This window comes from Vespa velutina, chromosome 1, assembly GCF_912470025.1.
Source record: "Vespa velutina chromosome 1, iVesVel2.1, whole genome shotgun sequence".
In the NCBI taxonomy this organism is placed as follows: Eukaryota; Metazoa; Arthropoda; class Insecta; order Hymenoptera; family Vespidae; genus Vespa; species Vespa velutina.
Window position 1 is genome coordinate 2,234,898 of NC_062188.1, and position 22,479 is coordinate 2,257,376.

The 22,479-nt window shown below is 30.9% G+C and overlaps 3 protein-coding genes across 13 annotated transcripts in view; 2 read left to right on the forward strand and 1 right to left on the reverse strand.

Annotated features, from left to right (window-relative positions):
- Positions 1-8,491, forward strand: part of LOC124946956 — a 19,191-nt gene extending 10,700 nt beyond the window's left edge. The window contains exons 2-6 of one of the 4 annotated variants that reach the window (XM_047488461.1): positions 1,175-1,332; positions 1,732-2,393; positions 2,574-2,695; positions 2,951-6,219; positions 6,413-8,491. In XM_047488461.1, coding sequence (XP_047344417.1) covers positions 1,175-1,332; positions 1,732-2,393; positions 2,574-2,695; positions 2,951-6,219; positions 6,413-6,973 — 4,772 coding nt within the window. In that variant the 3' untranslated portion in view covers positions 6,974-8,491. Of the gene's footprint in view, positions 1-1,174; positions 1,333-1,731; positions 6,220-6,412 lie in introns of all 4 variants that reach the window. The other 3 variants (XM_047488451.1, XM_047488440.1, XM_047488431.1) reach the window with 3 other exon arrangements.
- A 2,092-nt stretch (positions 8,492-10,583) lies between these two features.
- Positions 10,584-16,689, reverse strand: LOC124948260 (NAD-dependent protein deacetylase Sirt6). 3 transcript variants are annotated; one of them, XM_047491633.1, is made up of 8 exons: positions 16,469-16,689; positions 14,941-14,995; positions 14,278-14,405; positions 13,092-13,210; positions 12,837-12,960; positions 12,586-12,759; positions 12,304-12,427; positions 10,584-12,078 (listed from the first exon to the last, which is right to left on the reverse strand). In XM_047491633.1, exons 4-8 carry the CDS (start codon positions 13,159-13,161, stop codon positions 11,593-11,595), a joined length of 978 nt encoding a protein of 325 aa, XP_047347589.1. In that variant the 5' UTR covers positions 13,162-13,210; positions 14,278-14,405; positions 14,941-14,995; positions 16,469-16,689; the 3' UTR covers positions 10,584-11,592. The 3 variants fall into 3 exon arrangements, with proteins under 3 accessions (XP_047347589.1, XP_047347579.1, XP_047347571.1); XM_047491623.1 differs by lacking the exon at positions 14,941-14,995; XM_047491615.1 differs by lacking the exon at positions 16,469-16,689 and having other exon boundaries at positions 14,941-15,365.
- LOC124948272 (beta-1,3-galactosyltransferase 5-like) lies at positions 16,213-20,768 on the forward strand. 6 transcript variants are annotated; one of them, XM_047491673.1, is made up of 4 exons: positions 16,213-17,205; positions 18,813-18,881; positions 18,957-19,406; positions 19,492-20,768. In XM_047491673.1, exons 2-4 carry the CDS (start codon positions 18,851-18,853, stop codon positions 20,007-20,009), a joined length of 999 nt encoding a protein of 332 aa, XP_047347629.1. In that variant the 5' UTR covers positions 16,213-17,205; positions 18,813-18,850; the 3' UTR covers positions 20,010-20,768. The 6 variants fall into 6 exon arrangements, with proteins under 6 accessions (XP_047347629.1, XP_047347637.1, XP_047347612.1 ...); XM_047491681.1 differs by having other exon boundaries at positions 16,213-16,479; XM_047491692.1 differs by lacking the exon at positions 16,213-17,205 and adding an exon at positions 17,401-18,065.
- The last annotated feature ends 1,711 nt before the right edge of the window (positions 20,769-22,479 follow it).

Genomic DNA, 22,479 nt, shown 5'->3' on the forward strand with positions numbered 1-22,479 from the left:
GAAAAGAAGCACCGACGGTAGATCCGGTGCTTTTTTTCTTTCTTTCTTTCTTTTTTTCATTCTTCTTTTTTCTTTTCTTTTTCTCCTTTTTCTTTATTTTTTTTTTTTCCTTTTCTTTTTCGTTTCGTTAATTTCTCCCTTTTATCGCTCAAGAGCTCGAATCCGATCGAGTAACGTTATCGTCGAAAATGTTCATTGAATTATCTTTATCACGGTCTCTTAACAACGTCGCATAAGCAAGAAACTTCTTCTCGAATATATATTTTTTTTTACTTTCCCCCGCCCCTCCCCCTCCCCCATGCCCAGCCCTCCTCCCCGGGCCCCCTCCCCTAACGAGTTCAAGTCGGATCGATCGACGATTTTTTTTCTTCTTTTCTTTTTATTCTTTTTATTTATTTATTTATTTATTTACTTTTGTTTTTCTTTTTTCTTCTTAATGCTATTGCACCCAGAGGAAGAGAAATTACAGAGATCGATCCGGTTCTATTCGAACGATTTCGAAGAATATTATTAAAATTTTATGAAAATTTCATTAGAGAGATATCGAAGATATTTTATTGTTTATGTGGAACATTAAGAACGCGGAAAGATGGAACTTGTGCCATCTGTTTTTCTCATTCCACAATGATCGAATATAAAAATATACGTAATATCGTTTACGTATTACGTATTTAAGTCTCGTTTTTAATTCATTCCCCATCTTACCAAATAAAACACTGCGTGAGGATCTGCGGTTCGCATTGCCACATCCTCGTCGACTGTTGTTCGATTCGATTTTGAATCACGCCTTTAAAAGGAAGTAGGAGATAAAATGTTATAACATGAAGGAGTTACTATTAATATAAATATATATTTATATATATATATATATATATATATATATATCATACCTTAAATTATTTATTTATTATGATAATAATTATTTTTACTTTATTTAAATTATTATATAATATTCGATTATGTAATATAATATGACATATTTTAAATTATTTATTAATTAGGAGAATAATTACTTTGTTTAAATATTTATATTTTATTATATCTTTATATTTAAATTAAATATATATATATATATATATATATGGATATAAATATTTGTTAGTTAAGAGTTGAAAATATTAATTATTGATTATTCGAATTTTATAATTTTTTTCTTTGCTCGTTTGTTTTGCAGTGACCATAAAGGACGAACCGGAACAGGAACAGGAACAGGAACAAGAACAAGAACAAGAACAGGAACAGGAACAAGAGCAAGAGCAGGAACAAGAGCAAGAACAGGAGCAAGAACAGACTGAGACACAGGTGGATACAGCAGCATCTCCGTCGTCAAGTGTAAATGTTCATTTTATTTGTTTCTTTTTTTTTTCTCTGTTCTCCTTTTTCTTTTCTTTCGTCACAACAAATAGCTTTAACAATTTAACGAAAAGAAAAAAAAAAATAATAATAATAATAAGAAGAAGAAGAAGAAGAAGAAGAAGAATCAATAAACAAATAACGCGATCCCGACAAAATATAGGAAAACTTTTCATTCTAATAGTCGATAAAATTTCTTTTGTAAAAAATGTTCTTCTTTTTACAATATTGTCCTCCATTTTCTATTTCTTCTCTTTAACAATATCGTCCTTCGAATAAATTTCTTAATTATAATCTAAATAAATATTATAAAATAGAGATATATATATATATTATATATGCGGGTATATATACAAAGTTTGAACGTTTTTATTACAGGTTGATTTACCCGAAAGCGCGCATCCTTGTCCAGCTTGTCCGACCATACTTTTGACAACTCACGATTTAACAAATCACCTACGGGAACATAATTCACCAAGGAGCACAGAATACGGCGGCGAGGAAGACTACTGCTGTGCTATATGTCAAAAAGTATTGAGTTCGGCAAGTTCCTTGGACCGCCATGTTCTCGTACATTCGCGCGAACGACCTTTCAAGTGTAAATATTGTGACATAGCTTTCACAACTAATGGTAATATGAATAGACATGTTAAAAGTGCCCACCGCGGTGAAAGATCACCACCACAGAGTTATACCGAATCGGAAAGTACTAGTAACGACTCGGAAAACTCATCTAGAAGACAGCACATAGAAGAGCATAACAACAACGAGATATCGAAACAAACTTCGCCAAATTTTATGATAAGAGAAAGATTGGCGAAGAATTTAACGGCGAAAAGAAAGTCACCATCTTTTACCAGAGAAGATGAAAGCCCACGTAAACACAAGATATTGTTAAATAATTCCAGAACTGAGATCAAACGTACGCCTGTACAGGCACAAAATTCATACAACTGTCCAGTTTGTAATCGGCAAGATTTTGCTACGAGCGGTCTCTTGGAAACGCATTTGGAACAAAATCATCCAGAATTCACGGCCAGGTGCGAACCCTGTAATTTATCTTTTAAAAATCATCGGGTATTGAATCTACACCGTTATATGATTCATTTTTCTGACTATCCCGTTGGTATCCCTACGAGAAATTTACGTAATTCCGTAGTAGGATTCGACGATTTAACTTTTGTTGACTTTACCTCGGCTAAATTCCCAACTATTGCTAGGGTGATGTGCGAGCAAGCGATGCATCGGCCAGCATCCGGAGAAGGTACCAACTTTCAATGCGCCAAGTGTTCTAGGGCATTTCCTTGTTTCAAGTCTATGAAAGAACACCAAAATGAATGTGGTAAGTGTAGGTCAAGTTTGCAATGTAGACCGATAGATGTCGGGGAATCACAGAGGGATGATTTTTTTGCGGGCCTCGAATTACACAATAAAGCTGCTTTGACAGAGGCTAAAGACGGAAAGGATTTAGCGGATATAGAAAGCATTTTGTCCGTTACGTCGGGCCCAATTTTACAAAACTTTCCCCGCTCGGATGCTAGTACACCCGAGAATAATATGAAATTTAATTCGAGCGTTGGTTCTTCTGGTTCATCAGGAACAATGTCATCGGAATATCACGAAGAGGAAGCTCAGGATTTATTCGCTGCCGAATTCAGGAAGATGAAGTTGAAAGGGGAATTCCCATGCCGATTGTGTACAGCCATATTTCCCAATTTGAGAGCTTTGAAAGGACATAATCGCGCTCATATGGGCGTTGCGCCTGGAGTACCCTATCCATGCAACATGTGTCCTTATACGAGTACGGACAAGGCTACCCTCGTAAGGCATCTTAGATCTCACAATGGTGATCGGCCGTATGAGTGTTCGCTTTGCAATTATGCTTTTACCACAAAAGCAAACTGCGAGAGGCACGTTAGAAATCGTCATGGTAAATTAACCAGGGAAGACATTAAAAGTGTCCTGATATATCACCCGAATGAGGATTCGACGAATGAGAATATCGGTAGAAGTTCGCCAAGAGTGACAAAGGACGAACCAAGAAAAAGTTTGATATATCCGAATGACCGTGAAGATTCCCATCAGCAACAACAACAGCAGCAGCAGCAACGTTATCTATCGATGCCGATGGACTCGAAAAGTGATATTAGAGTGATAGACGAGGCAAAACTATCTAGCCCAGGATTGGCCTCGTCTCTTCGGAATATTATCGTTAATCATTGCGAAACAAGCGATACTTATTCGAGATCGAGCATACCATCGGCTGGGCTTATTCCAAGGAATATAGATGAGGCCACTACATCTCAAGATCAGAGTGGAAGGGCTGAGGATGATCTTGAATCAAGGTCATCTAACGAAAGCGTGTCTCTAGTCAATGATACCGAAACAGATATGCACCAAAGAATTCAAGCTAGTCCGATTAACTTGAAGAAAACGTCTAACGTACCTAACGCCGTAAATTCGAACCAGGACGGACCGTTGGACCTTAGCATGGACGTTCTAGATTTGAGTAAAAAAGCCAAGGAGAAAAACGGTGCTGGCTCTTCTAGATCGAACGAGCATTATACTGGCAATGATCGAAGAGAATTTTACGATTCAACGAGCCAATTGTTCCTAACACAGGCTCTTTTACAAGCAAGCCAGGGAACATCGCCGGGAACTTCACCTGGTACTTCACAAGGAACTTCACAGGCAACTTCCTTACAGAATTTCTATGCCAATGCCCAATTGATATATCGCAATTTGGGATCACTTTCGGCAGGAGTAAATGCTGGAATTTTATCTCCTTATATGTTCAATCCGCACCTATTTGGACAAGACCTTAACATCAGGGACAGAATTCAAAAGGAATTCGCCCGTGGCTTACAATTGACCAGTGGTGGTACATTGGTCGATTCGTCTCATGGAAATACAGGTTTTGCCGGTTTTCCTCAATCCAACGATGGCTCGTCTCAATCTGTTAACGAGCAAAATGATTATACCAAATTGTTGGCCTCCAAAATGACCAATAAAAATTTATCGCCACGCGAGAAGCCGGATAATTCACCTTCGTCGAATTCGGTTAAAATGGTCATAAAGAATGGAGTTCTAATGCCGAAACAAAAGCAACGAAGATATCGTACAGAAAGGCCGTTCTCTTGCGGACATTGCTCGGCTAAATTCACCTTACGTAGCAACATGGAGCGACATATAAAACAGCAACATCCTGAATTTTGGAGTCAACGACCTCGAGGTGGTCATTCGACGAGAGGTAGACCACCTGCGAACCATCCTACCTTAATTAAAAATTCTGGACAGTCAAATTCACAAGCATCGCAATCCTATTCCAATATACTACCCAAAACCGAATCATCGTCGGCGATAGAATCTGGCAGACATTCGATTTCCGATCAAGTTAAATATGCAATTTTGGCGCAACAATTGAAGGCAAACAAAATGGACGACAACGATACCGACGAAGAATTGATCATAGACGAGGATCCTACGGATAAAGAGATGCAAGAATCTCAAGAACAAGGAGAACGTTCTACGAGTTTGTTGAGAGGACAATTGGAAGGTAACGAGTCTAACAGAGACGTCGGAGTTAAGGAGGAAATTTTAGAAAGAGACTCATCCGACGTATTTCATAATGAACAGACCGAAGAAAATAACGATACCAATGAAAATGGCCGAACATCTAGAAACGAAGATACCTTTGAAGTTAAAACAGAGGATACATCCGGAGATAATAATTCAAGGCACACCTTCAAAATGGACATCTGCACGGATACCGTACAAAATAAACAGGAAGATAATAACGCTGATCTCGCTAGCGTTTCTGAATTATTGGACAATGCCTCTCAACAATATCAACACTTTCAACCACAATATCTGAGCGATGAGGAAGGTTTGGTCGCATCTACGAGCGATTTTAACAATTCTGGAAGCGAGGACAAATCGGACTCGGTGAACTCCGGTAATTCGAATAATGCCTCGGCGAAGAAGAAAAAAAAGAAAAAAAAGAAGAAGAAATCTGCTTACTCAATGGCACCTAACAGAGTTATATGTCCATATTGCGAACGGCCATTCCCATGGACTTCATCCCTTAGACGACATATTCTTACGCACACGGGCCAAAAGCCCTATCAATGTATATATTGTTCACTTTTGTTCACCACCAAATCAAATTGCGATCGGCACCTTTTGAGAAAGCACAAAACAAATCCTAACAAAATACGCCGCGTTAGAAATTCATCTTCGCCGGACAGTCAGGCAATAAATACGAACAATACGTTCTCAATGAGAAATGTACCAGAGAGACCATATAAATGTAATCAATGTCCGAGTTCGACCTTTTCGACGTTAGGGAATTTAAAGAAACATCGTTCGACAAAGCACTCGCGCAAAACTAAATCAAGATCTGTATCGCCGTCGAGCGAACCACAAAATAGTCCTTTACAATCAACAAAACAAAACGATCCTAGCGATTACGAGAGTCAATCGTCCAGTATATCAGAAAATACGGAACAACAGCAGGCGGTATCACCGGTAGAAACGCAAAAACCAAATTCCAATATATCACCGACTAACAATGAATTATCAAGATCACGAAGAACATCACCTAGATCCTCGCCCGGTCCTAACGACGTACCATTCAAATGTCATCTATGTGATTGCGGATTCGCCGATCGTCACGATTGCTTGGAACATATAAAAACGAATCATAAGAAATCATACGAAATGTTAGTTGCTAAAGGTGCAATGGACATGGATATCGACGGTTTGGAAGATCAGCCGGTACCACCACCACCGCCGCCGCCACCGCAGCAACATCTTAGCGATGGGGAAGAAAGAAAAGGCCGATTCCCAGATTACAGTAATAGAAAAGTAAGTACGATATATCTATTGCTCTCTCTCTCTCTCTCTCTCTCTCTCTGTGTGTGTGTGTGTGTGTGTGTGTACATAATATCTATTATAAAAACAAACAAGAATATCTTCTGTACGAAATAAAGGAGAGAAAAATTTGATAATAAATATTATAACGAGATTAAATGAAATTATTATTGTTCATTTTTAACAGGTGGTCTGTGCCTTTTGCATAAGAAGATTTTGGTCGGCCGAGGATCTCCGTCGTCACATGAGAACACACACTGGTGAAAGACCATTCTCTTGTGATATTTGCTTTCGACGATTCACATTGAAACACAGCATGCTACGTCACCGTAAGAAACACGAATCGGTCGACTCTACAATGTACGTTGGTACAAGTGGCGACGAAGAAAATTCACCTACCCAACCACCAACGATAACACCGCGTACCCAACAACAACCACCGGTATTAATGGCAACAAATATCAACAATTCTAGGATACAAGATAGAATCATGTCGTCGGTAGCAACTGGCGATGCTGCTCCCGGTGGTTTCATGAGATTTAATACCTTCGAAAAATTAACTACGTTTACCGGCAAATTGACCACCAATACACAACATAATGTCAATTCTGAATTATCCGAAAATACCGACAACGATTTGATCTCTAATCTTTTGGGCATACGCGATAAAAGTTTCATCGATAAGGTTCTACAAGCATCACCGGACGATGCCGCTAAATTATTAGGCGTACAACGTAGCCACGAATGAAAATACTATGTACGATAAAAAAAAAAAAAAAAAAAAAAAAGAAAAAAAAAGAAAAAAAAACGTATATAACGTGTAGAATACGTCGAAAGGAAACAAAAAAATTTTTTAAATGGAGATCTCATTTTCTCAATCCGCTTAAAAATAATACTTTCTTTGTCTATGTCTATTTGTTTTCTTTCTTTTTCTCTTTTTTTTTTTTTCTTTTTTTCTTTTTTTCTTTTCCTTTCGACTTTTATCCATCGTTTTGTGTCTTAATATTTATTCACAATCGTGCCTTATATTATAGAATCGTTCTATCAATTTTTGAATACGCTCGTCGAAAGAAAGAAAGGTGTACATACATTCTTTTTTTTTTTTTTTTCTTTTTTTTTTTCCTTTTTTTCTTCTTTCCTTTCAATATAACAATGACATCCGACACAATTTCGATCATCATTTTTAAACACTATAGACAAAACGCAATTGATTCACAAGCGTGGCTTTGATGGCATCATTTAATTTTAATTTTAATTTTAATTTATAATCAATGTCTCTATATATATATATATATATATATAATTCAATAAGTTTTGACATTGTATATATGTATAGTCTCGCGCGTTCTTAATTTTATCTAATTTATAATTAAAATATTTTAGAAAAAGTATAAAATATATTCGCGTATTCGAGTTGAATCATTTTAAAGGCATAAGGAAGAATGAGAAAATTAAACAAACAAAAGCAAAAAAAAATTAAAAATTAAAAATTGTAAAAATTTCCATCTCCTATCTCATCTCTTTTGATCCTTCTATGTTTATTTGTTTCATCTTCATTTTTATTTATTTATTTCTTTTCTTTCTCTCTCTCTCTCTCTCTCTCTCTCTCTCCTTCTTTCTATCTTTCCATTTTAATCTCAAATCGCGTATTTTTTCCTATATATTGCATATACATATCCCAAGGGCGCGCAGATTTCATTTTCAATTCATATATGTGCACTTATAACACGCAAAAGTGTATGTACGTTTCATGTTCTGCAATGTGTATATATGTGAAAATTTCCTATATCTATATATATGTGTGTCTGTATATATATATATGTATATATATAAGAATATATATATATATATACATATATGAATATCCTATACATATATATAGATATAGATATAGATATAATGTGTGTACATTTTTTTAGTATTAAGTAAATAATTAGCTTTACTTATACGATATAGAAGTATGATCCAATGAAATAAAAACCAAATATATCAATAAAAAATATTTAAATATTTATACTTTTTCCTCAAGCATTCGTTAGATAAGACAAAAAACAAAAAGAATGAAAAAGCTCAGATCGATCGTTAAATCATTTTGAGCGAGTGATCTTAATCGTATTATTTAATTTATGGCGACATGAGATATTTAGATTATTGAAAAAGAAAAAGAAAAGAAAAAAAAAAAAAAGAAAAAAAAAACAACAAATGAATAAAAAATCAAACGAAATAATAAACATTGTAATAAGAATTACAAGAGCCATATGTATATATATATAAATTCAGATATATAATTTAACGTTAATCATATATATATATAGATATATATATATATATACACACACATACGTATATATAATTACTTTTTCATTCGATCAAATTTGTTTTATTACATGTATGTATTTTGTGTTATTTCTCCGAGTTTATTTTACAATGAAAAATTTGTCTGTATATAATACGTCCAAGAGTATAATTTTGTTTATTTATTACAAATACAAAGCTCCGATGTTGTCAATGTTTTTCTTTTTTTTTTTTCTTTTTTTTTTTTCTTTTTTTTTTTGTTGTTACTACGATTATCTGTATATAATAAAAAATAACTGAATAGATAAACTTTTATAAAATATGAATGGGTCTCACTTCAAGTAAAAATCCAGATTTATCACATTTTTCTTACATATATATATATATATATATATATATTTATATATATATAAAATAAATATTACTGAATAAAACTTGAAGAAAAATAACATTCGATATGACGGAAGAAAAAAAAAAAAAATACGAAATTCGATCGAATGAAAAATAGAAAGAAATAAATATAAAAAAAAAAAGAGAAAAATGAAAAGAAAAAAAAAATGAAAGCTACAGAGCACGTGGGAATTTAGGTAAATGTGCAAGATGTCATTGTATATATCTTGATGGTTTATAGACTGTATTTGTAAATTATCAAACATTTATATTATATTATATTAATTTGGCATGCTTTTCTTATGCGACTTTCAATTAAATATATACACCGAATAATATTAGGAAATTGGGTTTATATATATAGAAAAAACATAAATATTTCCTCAATAAAAACAATCAAAATTAATTAAATTAAACAAAAAGAAAAAAGAGAACTTATGATTACATTATTATACATTATACACATATCTATGTGTGATTAATTTATATTTGATCGCATAAGAAAATTAATGTATATAGATAGCCCAATTTATTTCACTTGTAGAAATAATATTATATATATATATATATATATATATATATAATATTATATATATATAATATATGAAATATTTTTTATTAATATATCATAACATAATATATACATATATATATACGTATATAATATATACATAATATATATATATATATATATATATATATATATATATATATATATATATATATATATATTATATTATAAACATATTAATAAAATATCAATACAAAAAAGCTACAAAGTGATTACGTTTTTCTTTGTCTATGAAAAAGAAAAACGATATTTACATAGAATTTTACCAAATATTTACGATTTAGTTCATCATTCTCTATCAAGTCCACTTCTCTAGGCTTAAGTAGATACAATGGATGGAAGAACCAAGTAGAAGATAAACGAATCCTATTCCTTGTTATTTTCTCTCTATTTTCCTTTTTCTTTCTTCGTTAATATCCACAATTTGTGTGCGTGTTTCCTCTCAACATCAATCACTATAGATCCTTTGCATCATTCTCTTCTACGTCTCAGCCTCTATATATATATATATATATAAATATATATGTATATATAAATATATACATAAACATATTATATGTATATATATATATATATAAACATACATACAATATATCATTAATATTGATAATTCATCCTTAAATTTGTAGTATTTATTCTTTTATAATAAGAACAACGTCTATGACTAGTGCGCGATTAATCAATGTTAAATCGGGATAACGATGCGTATACTTAAGAATATTTTTTTTCTCGTCTTTGATCTCGTTTTGACACATGCATATTAATTGTATCGATAAAATATTATATTATATAACACGCGCGAATATAATATTAAGAAGTATGTAAACTATAAGGAAATATATTTATCGAGGCAATTCCATCGAGTTAATTTATTTATTTATCATTATTTCTTTGTTTACTTTTTTTTTTCTTTTTTTAAATTTCATTCGCCCTTTCAATTCATTATTATTATTATTATTATTATTATTATTATTATCATTATTATTTTTATTATCATTATTATTATTTAGTATATGGATCAATCGGGGGAATACGGAGTGTACTAATTTCTTACAGGAAGGTTTATCATCATATCACTAATTCGTTTAGATTTAAACGACAGTTAAGTAGTTATGACAGCTTTATTTTATTATCGACATGACGATAATTTGTTCAATAATGTATATCGATTGAAAAAATGAAAGCAAATGGTCGCTATTTACATACAAATATTACAAGATTTTTCGTTACTTGCGGTGCACGGTATTAATCATGCCGTCAAGCGTGAGATTTTTAATTTCATCCTTTCCTTTTCTTTTCTTTTTTTTTTTTATTTTATTATTATTATTTTATTATTATTATTATTATTATTATTATTATTATTATTTTCTCTCATTTTCATCTTTTACCTATCGCCGATAAAATGTGAGACTTTTTCGTTACTCGTCTGACACATTTTTCCAAAGATTTCTACTTCCAGATTTATTGAAAAGATGCAAAAAGTTACTCACTTATATGCACAACCTTGTTGCTTTTTTGAAATGTAAATTATGCTTCTAGTATACAACACGTATAGAGTAAAAATAGAGAAATATAGATAGAGAAAGAGAGAGAGGAGAGAGAGAGAAAGAGATTGAGAGAATGAGTGAGAGAGAGAGAGAGAGAGAGAGAGAGATAGTATAGTACACTATGAGAAAAAAATGGATACTAACAATATTTGCTTAAACGCGTAATAGATGTAAAGCTGACGAGATAACAATTCATTGAAATGGAAGAAAATGAATTCGAAGATCACGACCGTATATTTACAATTTGGAAAGCACTCGCATTATTGGTTCGTAAAAAATGATTTTTCTTTTCTTCTTTTCTTTTTTCTCTTGTTTTTTTTTTTCCTTGTCTTTTCTTTTTTTTTCCTTTTTTTTTCTTTTTTTTTTTTTTTTTTTTTTTTTTTTTTTCATATAAATTAAAAACTTATTTTGAAAAGATTTTCTTATACAAATAAATCAGAAGCTCTGTTAGACAGTCTCCGCATACAATGAACATCCATTCTATGAGCACTCGTAAATACTGTTTTGCGTACACAGAGATTAATACAAATATTAAAACGCGTAATAATCAGCTACTAAATCACGCTACACTGTTTTAGCCAGTTTTATGTCGGCATTATTAAGCTGCGATACATTGTCTACTGAATAAGTACAAGATCCAACGTCCCCTATATCTTTCTCAATTTTAACAGCATTAAGAATCATACTGTCATCCTGCTGCTTGTGCATTCCTTGGATCCTATCTACATCATTCTCCATTTTAATCTCTTGTTTCATAGTAAATGCTTGCTTTCTCGTCTTCGTCTCTCGTTTGGGATCAGGCTTTTCTCTCTCGTACATAAATGTTTTTCGTTTTCTTCTCATTGGCTTGCATACTTTTTTATATAATACGTTCATCTCCTTTATTCTGCTCGTTGGTATAGTCCAATCCATTTCCTTGCACGTCGTATCAGGATTACGTGTTGGATCCATGCTGGTATCGTATACCGGTACTTCTAATCCCAATTTCTTCATAACACTGACCATAATTTCATCGACATTTCCATTAATGATTAGGTCAGCTTTCTTGTCCTAAAAGTATATAATTTTAACAGTGTTTTTATTTCTTCCTTTTTTTTTGCGTTTTGTTTTTATTTTATTTATTTATTTATTTATTTTTTTTTTATTTTACTTTTTATTATTGTTATTATTTTTTATTATATATATTTATTTATTTATTTATTTATTTTTTTTTTTTTTTTTTATTTTGCAACAATCATATACATGTCAATTATATTTTTTATAATATTATTTTACATGTTTGGTGGGCTGCAAATTGCATATAACAAGTCTCCCTCCGTATTTTTTAGTATACAATGGAAGATTCCCACTTGGAATTATTTGCAAAGTTGTTCCCAAGCAAATACTCAAGTCAGCAACGCTATCAACATGAGATATGATATATTTGTTTGTATAAATTTTGTTTTGTATGAATATACTTGAGATATATATATATATATATAAATACATATATAATAATGTTCTTTTTTTTTCTTTTTTTTTTCTTTTTTTTTTTTTTTTTATGTATCAATGAAATACCTGGAATGCAAATCTGATAACGTCAAGTCACTATCCGGTAAATTGTGTTCCCAATCGAGGATAGTATCGTGCATACGACCACGACATGGACGACCACCTATCTGTTCAGATCTGCATACCGTATCCAAAGATTTCTTACCAACGCTCTTGCTTGCAAAGTTACGGATGAATTGCCTGTAAGCGTATACCAAAAGTGTACATAAATGTAAATAATTGAAAGTTCAATGGCTTTTGTTTTTCATTTTACAAACTTTCCACATTTATCACATTGTTCGGTGAACATATTGCCATGTAATTCTGCAAGATGTTGTCTCTGTATACCCGACTTAAGATGCAGTCCATCAATATTCTGGCTAATTACAAATTTAATTTTTTCTGAAAAAGAAAGGAAGAAGAAAAAAAAAGAACAAAAAAAAAAAAAAAAAGAAAGTAACGACGTAAAAGTTACCACCTTAAAAGCATAAATCAATTCTTATTATCTTACATCTCGTATTTTTCTTACTTACTGCAGTCGATTAATTTTTTTAATGCCATATGCGTCTTCGTTGGTATTGCATCGTCAAAAGAAATATTCATAGAAGGCCTTAAACCTTTTTGTTCCAATGTCCATACCCCATTTGTTCCTCTGATAAAGAAAGAATATGAAGTATACAAAGTATAATATAAATAATGGATAAAAAATACAAAGAGATTATATGCGTACCTAAAGTTTATAACTTACCTTACAAACAAAATAATACAAAATAATAAAACATTCTTCCTTAATTGATTATATATGTGTACATATATATATATACATATATATTGATATAATACATTGATAAGTATACTCAGTACAATCTTATAAAATATTAACAAAAGTATCATAACATAAAAATAAAACTAATTAATAATTTTTTAATCATTAATCTCTCTCTCTCTCTCTCTCTCTCTCTCTCTCTCTGTATCTCCATCTTCACCTTTTCATCAATTTACTTATGTACAAATTAATTTTGTCAAAACATATATATTTCCTTTTAGTTTTCAAATATCTCTTGTCATTTTTTAAACGTACATAGTAGTATTACGCATATGTACCCAACCAATTAAATATTTCCCGCTTTATTGTCTCTATGACGATAATAATTATATCTATCGTGGTTTGCGAAAGAAAAAAGAACAAAAAAAAAAAAAAAGAAAAAAACAAAAAAAAAAAAGAAAAGAAAAGAAAAGGAAAAAGAAAAAAACAAAAATGGTACGACTACGTTAAGTTTTGTCGAGCGTGAGATATATAACCGCGATACTTTTCGTTTTGTTTTGTTTTGTTTTCATTTTCTCTCTCTCCCTCTCTCTCTCTCTCTCACACTTTTTTTTCTCCTACCCACTAGCTATCTCTTTCTCTTTCTCTCTTTCTCTTTCTCTCTCTCTCTCTCTCTCTCTCTCTCTCACTCTCTGTCTCAAGGCAGTCGCAGTTACAAAGAGACGCGACGACATTAGAACGCGTCGGAGTTGCTAGCCGCCTTTAACCAAAATGGGTGGGAGAGGGTGAGAAGAGAAGAGAAGAGGGGAGGGTAGGGAGGGAGAGAGAGAGGGAGAGAGAGAGAGAGAGAGAAGGGCCGAAAGAACTAAAAGAAAATAAAGAGAGAAAAAGAAGAAAACAAATAAACAAACAAACTAATTAATTAATTAATTAATTAATTAATTAATAATTACCGAAAATCTGGAATGCCCGCGGCTGTACTGATTCCTGCACCGGTGTGAACGACGACATGTCGCGCGCCTTGAATCCATTCCGCCAATAGGCCACACTTTATGCGAAGGGTTTCCGCGGTGTCGTATCTCTGAAAGGGAATCCTACGTGTGAAAAGATCGTATAGGACTATTGCACTCGGCTATCCGATAGATATGTACATACGTATATACGTACATATATACATACGTATATACATATTATACATATGTATGTGTATACATATCATACATATATATATATATATATACGTACGTATGTATGAACATATATATATATATGTATATAATGTAGTACATATACTACGAATCTCTCCCCCGCTACCACCCCACCACTACCGCCGTCACCATCACCGGGGAAGGATTTTAAAAGCAAAAAAAAAGATAGAAAGAAAGAAAGAAAGAAAGAGAGAAAGGAAGGAAAAGAAAAGAAATAAAAGAACTGGATGAGAGGATGAGAATGAGAATGAGGAGGTGGTGGTGAAGGAGGTGGTGGTGAAGGAGGAGGAGGAAAAGGAGAAAGAAAAGAAAAAGAAAAAGAAGAAGAGAGAGAAAGAAAAGAGAGATAGAAAAAAAAAAGGAAAGAATCCGGAAAAAAAGAGAGAAATTCTTTTACAATATTCTCACCTCCTCTAAACCCAGGATCCCTTTGTTTTCGTAAGGCGACAGTCCGTCCGCGTAACTGCATGACATTTTGCGAATTTAATACCACAATAATTGGAATAAACAGGATTTAAAAGGTTCCGTAAATGGATCGACGCTCTCTTTAAGATCGAAAAACGACCATTTTGAGGACGAATTTGTCGGCTACTCGCGCCTAATCGTGGCTACGTAAACACAATTTTTAAGTTAATGACCGCGCGATGTTATGTTTATACGCTACGAATGACGATAAGTGATAGGAAACTCGAGATCCGCTGAGAACGCATTCTGTTTTATAGACTGCACTGTACGCAATGAAATGGCACTTGAACAGAAAGAAGATAATAAACCCTTTGGGAGCATGCGCTTTAACGACGTTCGTGGCTGTTCGCTCCCGTAAACGCCTAAACTTCTCCCACATATTCGATAAGCGTAGGATATCACGGACGCCATCTTTGGTGGACGCCAACGAATCACTCAAATCCCCGGGATATTCAAATATACTTTACGTTTATTCCATTAATAAAATAACTTTTCGTTTATCATATACCTATATATACATATATATATATATGTATATATATATATAGTATTAATATTTATCTCTTTTTATCTATTTATATCAATATTTGATAACGAGTTCATCGTTTCTGTTTGTTTTTATTATTAAATCATTGGGTCAACAGGTAACGACGATGATTGACATAACCATTAATATATGTAATATTATACGATAATCTGTTAGAAATGAAACGTTCTTTTATTCTATTAAATATGATAAACAAAAATATCCACATAATTGACACATATACATTATGTATACATATATGCATATATGTGTGTGTTTATATACATTTATATATACATATTATATACACATACGTATGCTAACTATGATTATTGGATTATGATACACATTGAGATACGAAAATTAAGTTGAAGATCATTATATACATATATATATATATATATATATATATATATACATTTTACAGTTATATACTTTGCGTTTGCTCGATTGTTTTTAGTTCATTCATACTTTCTTTCTTTCACTTTTTCATTCGATCTATTTCATTATTAAAAATATTAAAGGGGTTGTATATAAACTTTTAATTGGTTTTATTCATCTTTTCGTGTGATTAGTAGATAGATAGATAGATAGATAGATAGACAGGTAGATACATAGATAGATAGATAGATAGATAGATAAATAGATAGTAAGATAGATAGATAGTTATTCTTCAAGTAGTTCATGACACATCCACCGAAACGAAGGTTTACTCCCAGTTACGTCCACGAACACATCATTCTCATCCTATCCAATCTCTTTTGTGTCGTTAACATGAGAGAGTTAGATATGTGTGATTAAACAAACAAACAAGCAAAGAACGAACAAACGAACAAATAAACGTACAAGCAAACAAATAAATACGAAAGTTCGGTAAAATAAAAAATGAGGGGTGTTAGGAAGAAAAAGAAATTATTATAATCGACAACGAGTGTGGAATAATACCTTTTAAACGAGTAACGTTCTCTTTAATATCATCGGGTGTGACACGCAAGTTTGTTCTAATAAAAGGACATTTCATATTTGGATATTTTCTCTCTCTCTCTCTCTCTCTCTTTTTTTCTTTTTTTTTTTTCTTCTTCTCTTTTTTTTTTGTTCTTTTTCGTTGTCGTTGTTTTCTTCCTTTCTTTTCTTTTAATTTTCCCTTCGCCGCATATCTTACACTCACTCACTCACTCACACTTTCTCTTTCTCTCTCTCTCTCTCTCTCTCTCTCTATCTATCTATCTATTTCTCCTTCCTTCCTTCTATCTTGCCCTCGTCACGACCCGTGACTTCATACTGATCAGTGAAAATAACTTTTCGAGAGATATGTGCTTATACGTATGTATTTATTCGTACTCCTATGTCCTCGTCACGAGATATATCGTAAACGATTTAACCTTCAAAATATTACGAGGACTCCTTTCATCGTTTTTATCATAATCGATCGTGTGTTATCTAATATAAATTAAGATAGGAGGGGGAAGAAAAAGGAAAAAGGAAAAAAAAAAAAAAAAAACGAAAAAAAAAAAAAAAAAGAAAAACAAAAAAAAAAAGAGGAGAAAAAAACAAATAAAAAATAAGAGATAGAAAGAAAATAGGAAAGGGAAAAAGACGTACATATATATATATATATATATATATATGTATATATATATATATATGTACATTGTGCCACTGATATCAGGTTTGCCGCTCACGTAAGTTGATAATTATTTTGACAATTATTGCTTATCTTTTTTTTTCTTCTTTATCTCTCTCTCTCTCTCTCTTTCTCTCTCTCTCTCTCTCTCTCTCTTTCCTTCATTCTTCCTATCATTCTCTCTCTGTCTCTCTCTTTCTCTATTTCTCTATCTCTCACTTTTTTTCTTCTTTTCTTTTCTTCCTTTATTGAAAATTCAATAACTATTATAATTACTTTACAACCTTCAAATTTTATCTCAGTTTATATACACTTCGAGTATATATATATATATATATTAAGTATTATCTCTCATTTCTCAATGATGAACACACACACACACACACACACATATATATACACATCATACACACACATACGACTTATTTGAATACGAAATATTTATATTTTGATTTTAATAATATTAGAATGAAAGATATTAAAATATTTTAACGTTTTTATTGCAAATAATAACGTGAGAGAGGATTTGAATTTTTGTCTACTTTCTTTTTCTTGTTTCTTCAAATTTGATCAATAAAAAAAAGAAAAAAAAGAAAAAAAAAAAAAAGAAAGAAAAAAAAAAAAAAAAAAAAACAAAATAAAGAAATAATAATGAAAGTAAAAGGAAAAAGAGGACAAAAAAATAAATATTGAAAAAGAGAAAGGAAAAAAAGTAATATGTTACATCAGACAAATATACGTATGAATTTCTCGTTCTTACCATGTGTCTTTCATTCGATATATTATTTATTTCGAAATTTTACATGTTATACGGGCATAAGCATTGTCGTGTCTTTACATTATAACATCGAACAGCTAAGCCATCGATGTAGCTAAAAATAAGTTTTAAAGAAAAGCGAGTCCGTTCCAAGTGAAAACGTTCGTAATATTTTCAGTAGAAATTTTATTTCAAGTAATATGTGTATATATATATATATATATATATACATATACAGAGCGCACACGCACGCACGCACGCACGCACGCATACACGCACCTAAACACAGTTAAATTATTGTATCGTTTTCGTTAAGAGTGATTATCAGAATTATTAAAATTATTTAGATAAAAAAAGAAAGGAAAAAAAAAAAAGAAGAAAGAAAATCACTTTACGCAAGCGAAGCAACAAGATAGACCACAGTACTATTTAAAATTTACGTAATTTCGTAAAATATTTCTTATTCAATTCAATGTCATAATTGTTTTACCACCAACGAAAGAAAAATTATATAACGCTTGATACCATCATTTCAGTTGTTAATAACAACGTTCCATTATCAATGTAAAAATGTTGTTTACCTTCTATATTTAGTAAAATATAAATATGTCCGACATATATAATACGTAGTTTTCTATTAGTATTTTTTTTTAAGTAACAATAATATTAGAAAAATGTAACAACTGATGTTTACGTTTAATAAATATTTATAGACTAAAGAAAAGAATTATATAAAATAATATTATTTGTATATATACATATATATATATATATATATATATAAACATATAGAGATAAAAAAATATACAGATATATGCAAATAAATTATTATTGTGATTGATAAATATATGTATTGAGTATGATAGATAATTAATATTTAAATGCATGATATAATTATTATGTTTCAGGCTGAGTGTAATATATATGATGAAAGGGCATCATTAGCATGCTGGAAAAGCGGCGGCTTCATACTCCTGGTTCGTCGCCATGCACCCTGATCTTTGTGATCGCTTTGGCACTTACAGGATGCATCTCTTTTTGGTTTCATATAGAAAATTCTGGATCACCAATTCCTTATTCAAACAGTCCATCGGCACCAGGATATTTACTCATTCTACCTGGAAATTTAACTCAACTTTCTCAACCTTATTCGTTGAACCAACTTCCGTCCGATGACAAATCCACTTTGATCGATATAAAGGATTTCAAATTTACGATAAATCATGATCCTTGTAACAAAACACAACCATTGTTGCTTTTGTTGATCCACTCGGCGCCAGGAAATTTTCCTAAAAGAAACATCGTACGGGAAACATGGGGACAGAAATCATCAGACTTGATATTGTTGTTTTTTGTTGGACTTTCAGATGAATATCAAGAAGAATTAGAAGAGGAAAATAAAAAATATAATGATATAATACAAGGAAATTTTCTTGATGCCTATAGAAACATGACCTATAAGCATGTTATGGCATTGAAGTGGGCTACATATCATTGCCCAAGTAAACATTATTAAAAATTATAATATACAATTATTATATAAATAATTTTTCGAATTATTAATATATATTTTTATGTTTTTCTCAGGTGCCAAATATATATTAAAGCTAGACGATGATGTTTTTGTTCATATGCCTGCTATGCTGGACTTTCTAACGCATGATCTCTCACCATTAGGTGCTAGACGTTTGATTCTATGCGATCTTAAATCAATGGCTGTAGTTAAAAGATCGTGGCGATCAAAATGGAGAGTTTCTCCGCTAGAGTATCCTGATAGAATTTATCCAGCGTATTGTGCTGGATGGGCTATTTTATATTCTCCTGATATTGTATTTATCTTGTATCGTGAAGCTCAAAAAGAACCATATTTCTGGATCGACGATGTTCATATTACTGGAATTTTGGCAAAAAAATTAAACATTACACAATCTTCTTTAGATTCTTTGGTGCTTACGCTTGAGAATATGCAGGACTTATTACAAAATTCTTATGTTCAAAAAGACTTTTTATTTGGACCACCTAATTTAACGGAGAACGAGATAAGAGCCTTATATAGTTTGATTAATACTAAGTCACGGCTTACCAATGAAAGCCTACTCAATTAATACATGATACAAATTTTTCATTTATTCAATGTTTCGATTGATTACATTGCCCAAGAAAATACATTCCAGGAAATAATACAGGCATATGGAGAGTATGCATTATCAAGGACACAAGTGTGTCAGATGGCATAATGCATTTTTAGAATATTGAGAATGTATGGAAGACGAAACATGTATAAACAACATACAAAGAGTCTTGACAGATCAGTTGAATGCGATAACGCTATGCAATCTTCAACAATGTTACAAAGAATAGGACAAGAGTCTTTGATGATGTATAACCTCCGAAGTGAACTACTTTGAAGGTAATAATGTGGTTTTGTAAATTCCTTTCAAATATAGTATTTTCTAATAATAATCTTATTACTTCGTATAAAGCTATTAATATCAGTATTGTGAAAAGAAAATCTAATATTGTGAAATCAATGGGATTTTTGAAATCGACGTCTTAAATATAAGAATAGGTTTAACATTTTAAGTATCAAAGTATGGATTGGGCAGTGTTATTGATAAAGAAGCATAATTTATAATAAATGTTTATTTGCACAATGTAAAGAAGTCATAATGATAAGATATTTTATATGTGGTTTTTAAGTCTTTCCATTTATTTATGACATAGGTACAAGAATTGTTAAGTACGCTTGTCAAAGACTTTTAATCAATATAAAGAAAAGACAGCGGATATTGTGAATTTTTTAAAATGCTGTCTTACTTTTTTTAGATTGCATTTACAAAAAAGAATGTAGGTATAATATTTACCAAAAAAGAAAAGAAAAAAGAAAAAAAAGAAAAAAAAAACAAAAGAAAAGAAAAAAAGAATTGAAGACAAGAACAAAAGGATAATAATAATAATAAAAAAAAAAAAAAAAGAAAAAAAAAAAAGAAGAAGAAGAAGAAGAAGAAGAAAGGAAAAACAAATTTAGAATATTATATTGTTATTCATGAAACTTGAAAAAAAGAAACAAAATAAAATTGTTATGTAGAACTAAGTACAACCCCAAATCAAGGGTCCATTTCTAATTAAATTTGAGATCTGAAATGTCTGTTTCTAATTGTTAGTATTTTCAATGTGAACAAAGAAATGCTATTCTTTGATATTTTACGTTTAACATTATAATAGATGCATACTATACATATATAGGATATCAATCGAAAATTATATTATTCTATGTTGAATACAATACACACATAAGTTTTCTCCAAGTATTTAACTATATATTTATTTATTTTATGAAAATTTAAAAATGTTTCTGCTTAATGTGTAAAATATAATCAGTAAAAAGGTTTTCTCTTTAAAAATATGATTTATTTGTGAGAGAGAAAGAGACATAGACAAAGAGAAAGAGAAAGTGAGAGAGAGAGAGAGGGAGAGAGAGAGAGAGAGAGAAAACCTTTCTAATAATTAGTAATAATACTTGTAATTTCTGCAAGTAAATGAAATACTCTAAATAGCACTCTTGAATAGCCAAAAGTAGGACCAATGTATAAAGCAAACTGTGTACAAGTTCTAATGTGATTTAAACTACAAATTTCAGCTCGTTCTGATCTTGGTTACCTGGAATAACTATACGCAAAAACAAATGTTACATTAAAATCCTAAATAACCTGCACGAATATTAAGTAAAAAAATAATCTGATGTGTATTTTCTGTATTTCTTTTTTATACAGATAATAGATGATCGATGTTGTATTACATTTATTTCCATAGCGGAGAGAGAGAGAGAGAATGTTGCTATATTATTCAAATATACTCACATAGCCTAATTATAGTATACTATTCAATGTGAAGTATACATTCTAATGCAAATTCTCTTATAATTTCAATAAATATGAATCATTTCAATTGTTCAAACTTATTTCTCCTCTTGCAATAATATATTAATAATTATATTTTTTTGCAGATAAATGATTTCTTACAATTAATGCATTGGATGTAAATTAAAAAGAAAAATTATTGATTTTTAAATATTAAAATAAAAATATTATGATTCATTAAGAATGTTAAATGACAAATGAACAATGGAATATCAAATATGAACGATAACAAATAAAAAGATAAAATTAATTAATACATTAGAGATTATTTTGACAACTAAAATTTTAATCACAATTTCTAACGAAATTAGACGTTTATAAATTCCAAAAGTACGTCCAATTATCTGATGTTCGCAGTTAACTAAAATAGCCAATCAATTTACGAGGACATAGATACTTTTCCATTTTCCATTCTTTTCATTTGCGCGCCATAAAGGCAGCCATTGTAATATTGCTCCGAAGTGAGTCCCATAATTTTTTTATACCTTATTTAATTTCTTATTAATTAACTACAATTTTACGAATTTTCCATAAGAATAACGTAAATTATTATTATTATTATTATAAAATACACATATATATACATATATATGTATATATATATATATTTATATATATAATTTAATTTTCTTCATATATAATATTTTTTACACTT

Bases quoted from the DNA above. Each gene is read 5' to 3' on its own strand.
- LOC124948260 (XM_047491615.1), bottom strand. From the start codon at position 15,006: ATGTCATGCAGTTACGCGGACGGACTGTCGCCTTACGAAAACAAAGGG. The intron at 14,406-14,940 runs GTGAGAATATTG...ATTCCCTTTCAG, and splicing joins GGATCCTGGGTTTAGAGGAG to AGATACGACACCGCGGAAAC. The intron at 12,428-12,585 runs GTATTTCATTGA...TCATGTTGATAG, and splicing joins TTATCAGATTTGCATTCCAG to CGTTGCTGACTTGAGTATTT.
- LOC124948272 (XM_047491656.1), top strand. From the start codon at position 18,851: ATGCTGGAAAAGCGGCGGCTTCATACTCCTGGTTCGTCGCCATGCACC. The intron at 19,407-19,491 runs GTAAACATTATT...TGTTTTTCTCAG, and splicing joins GGCTACATATCATTGCCCAA to GTGCCAAATATATATTAAAG.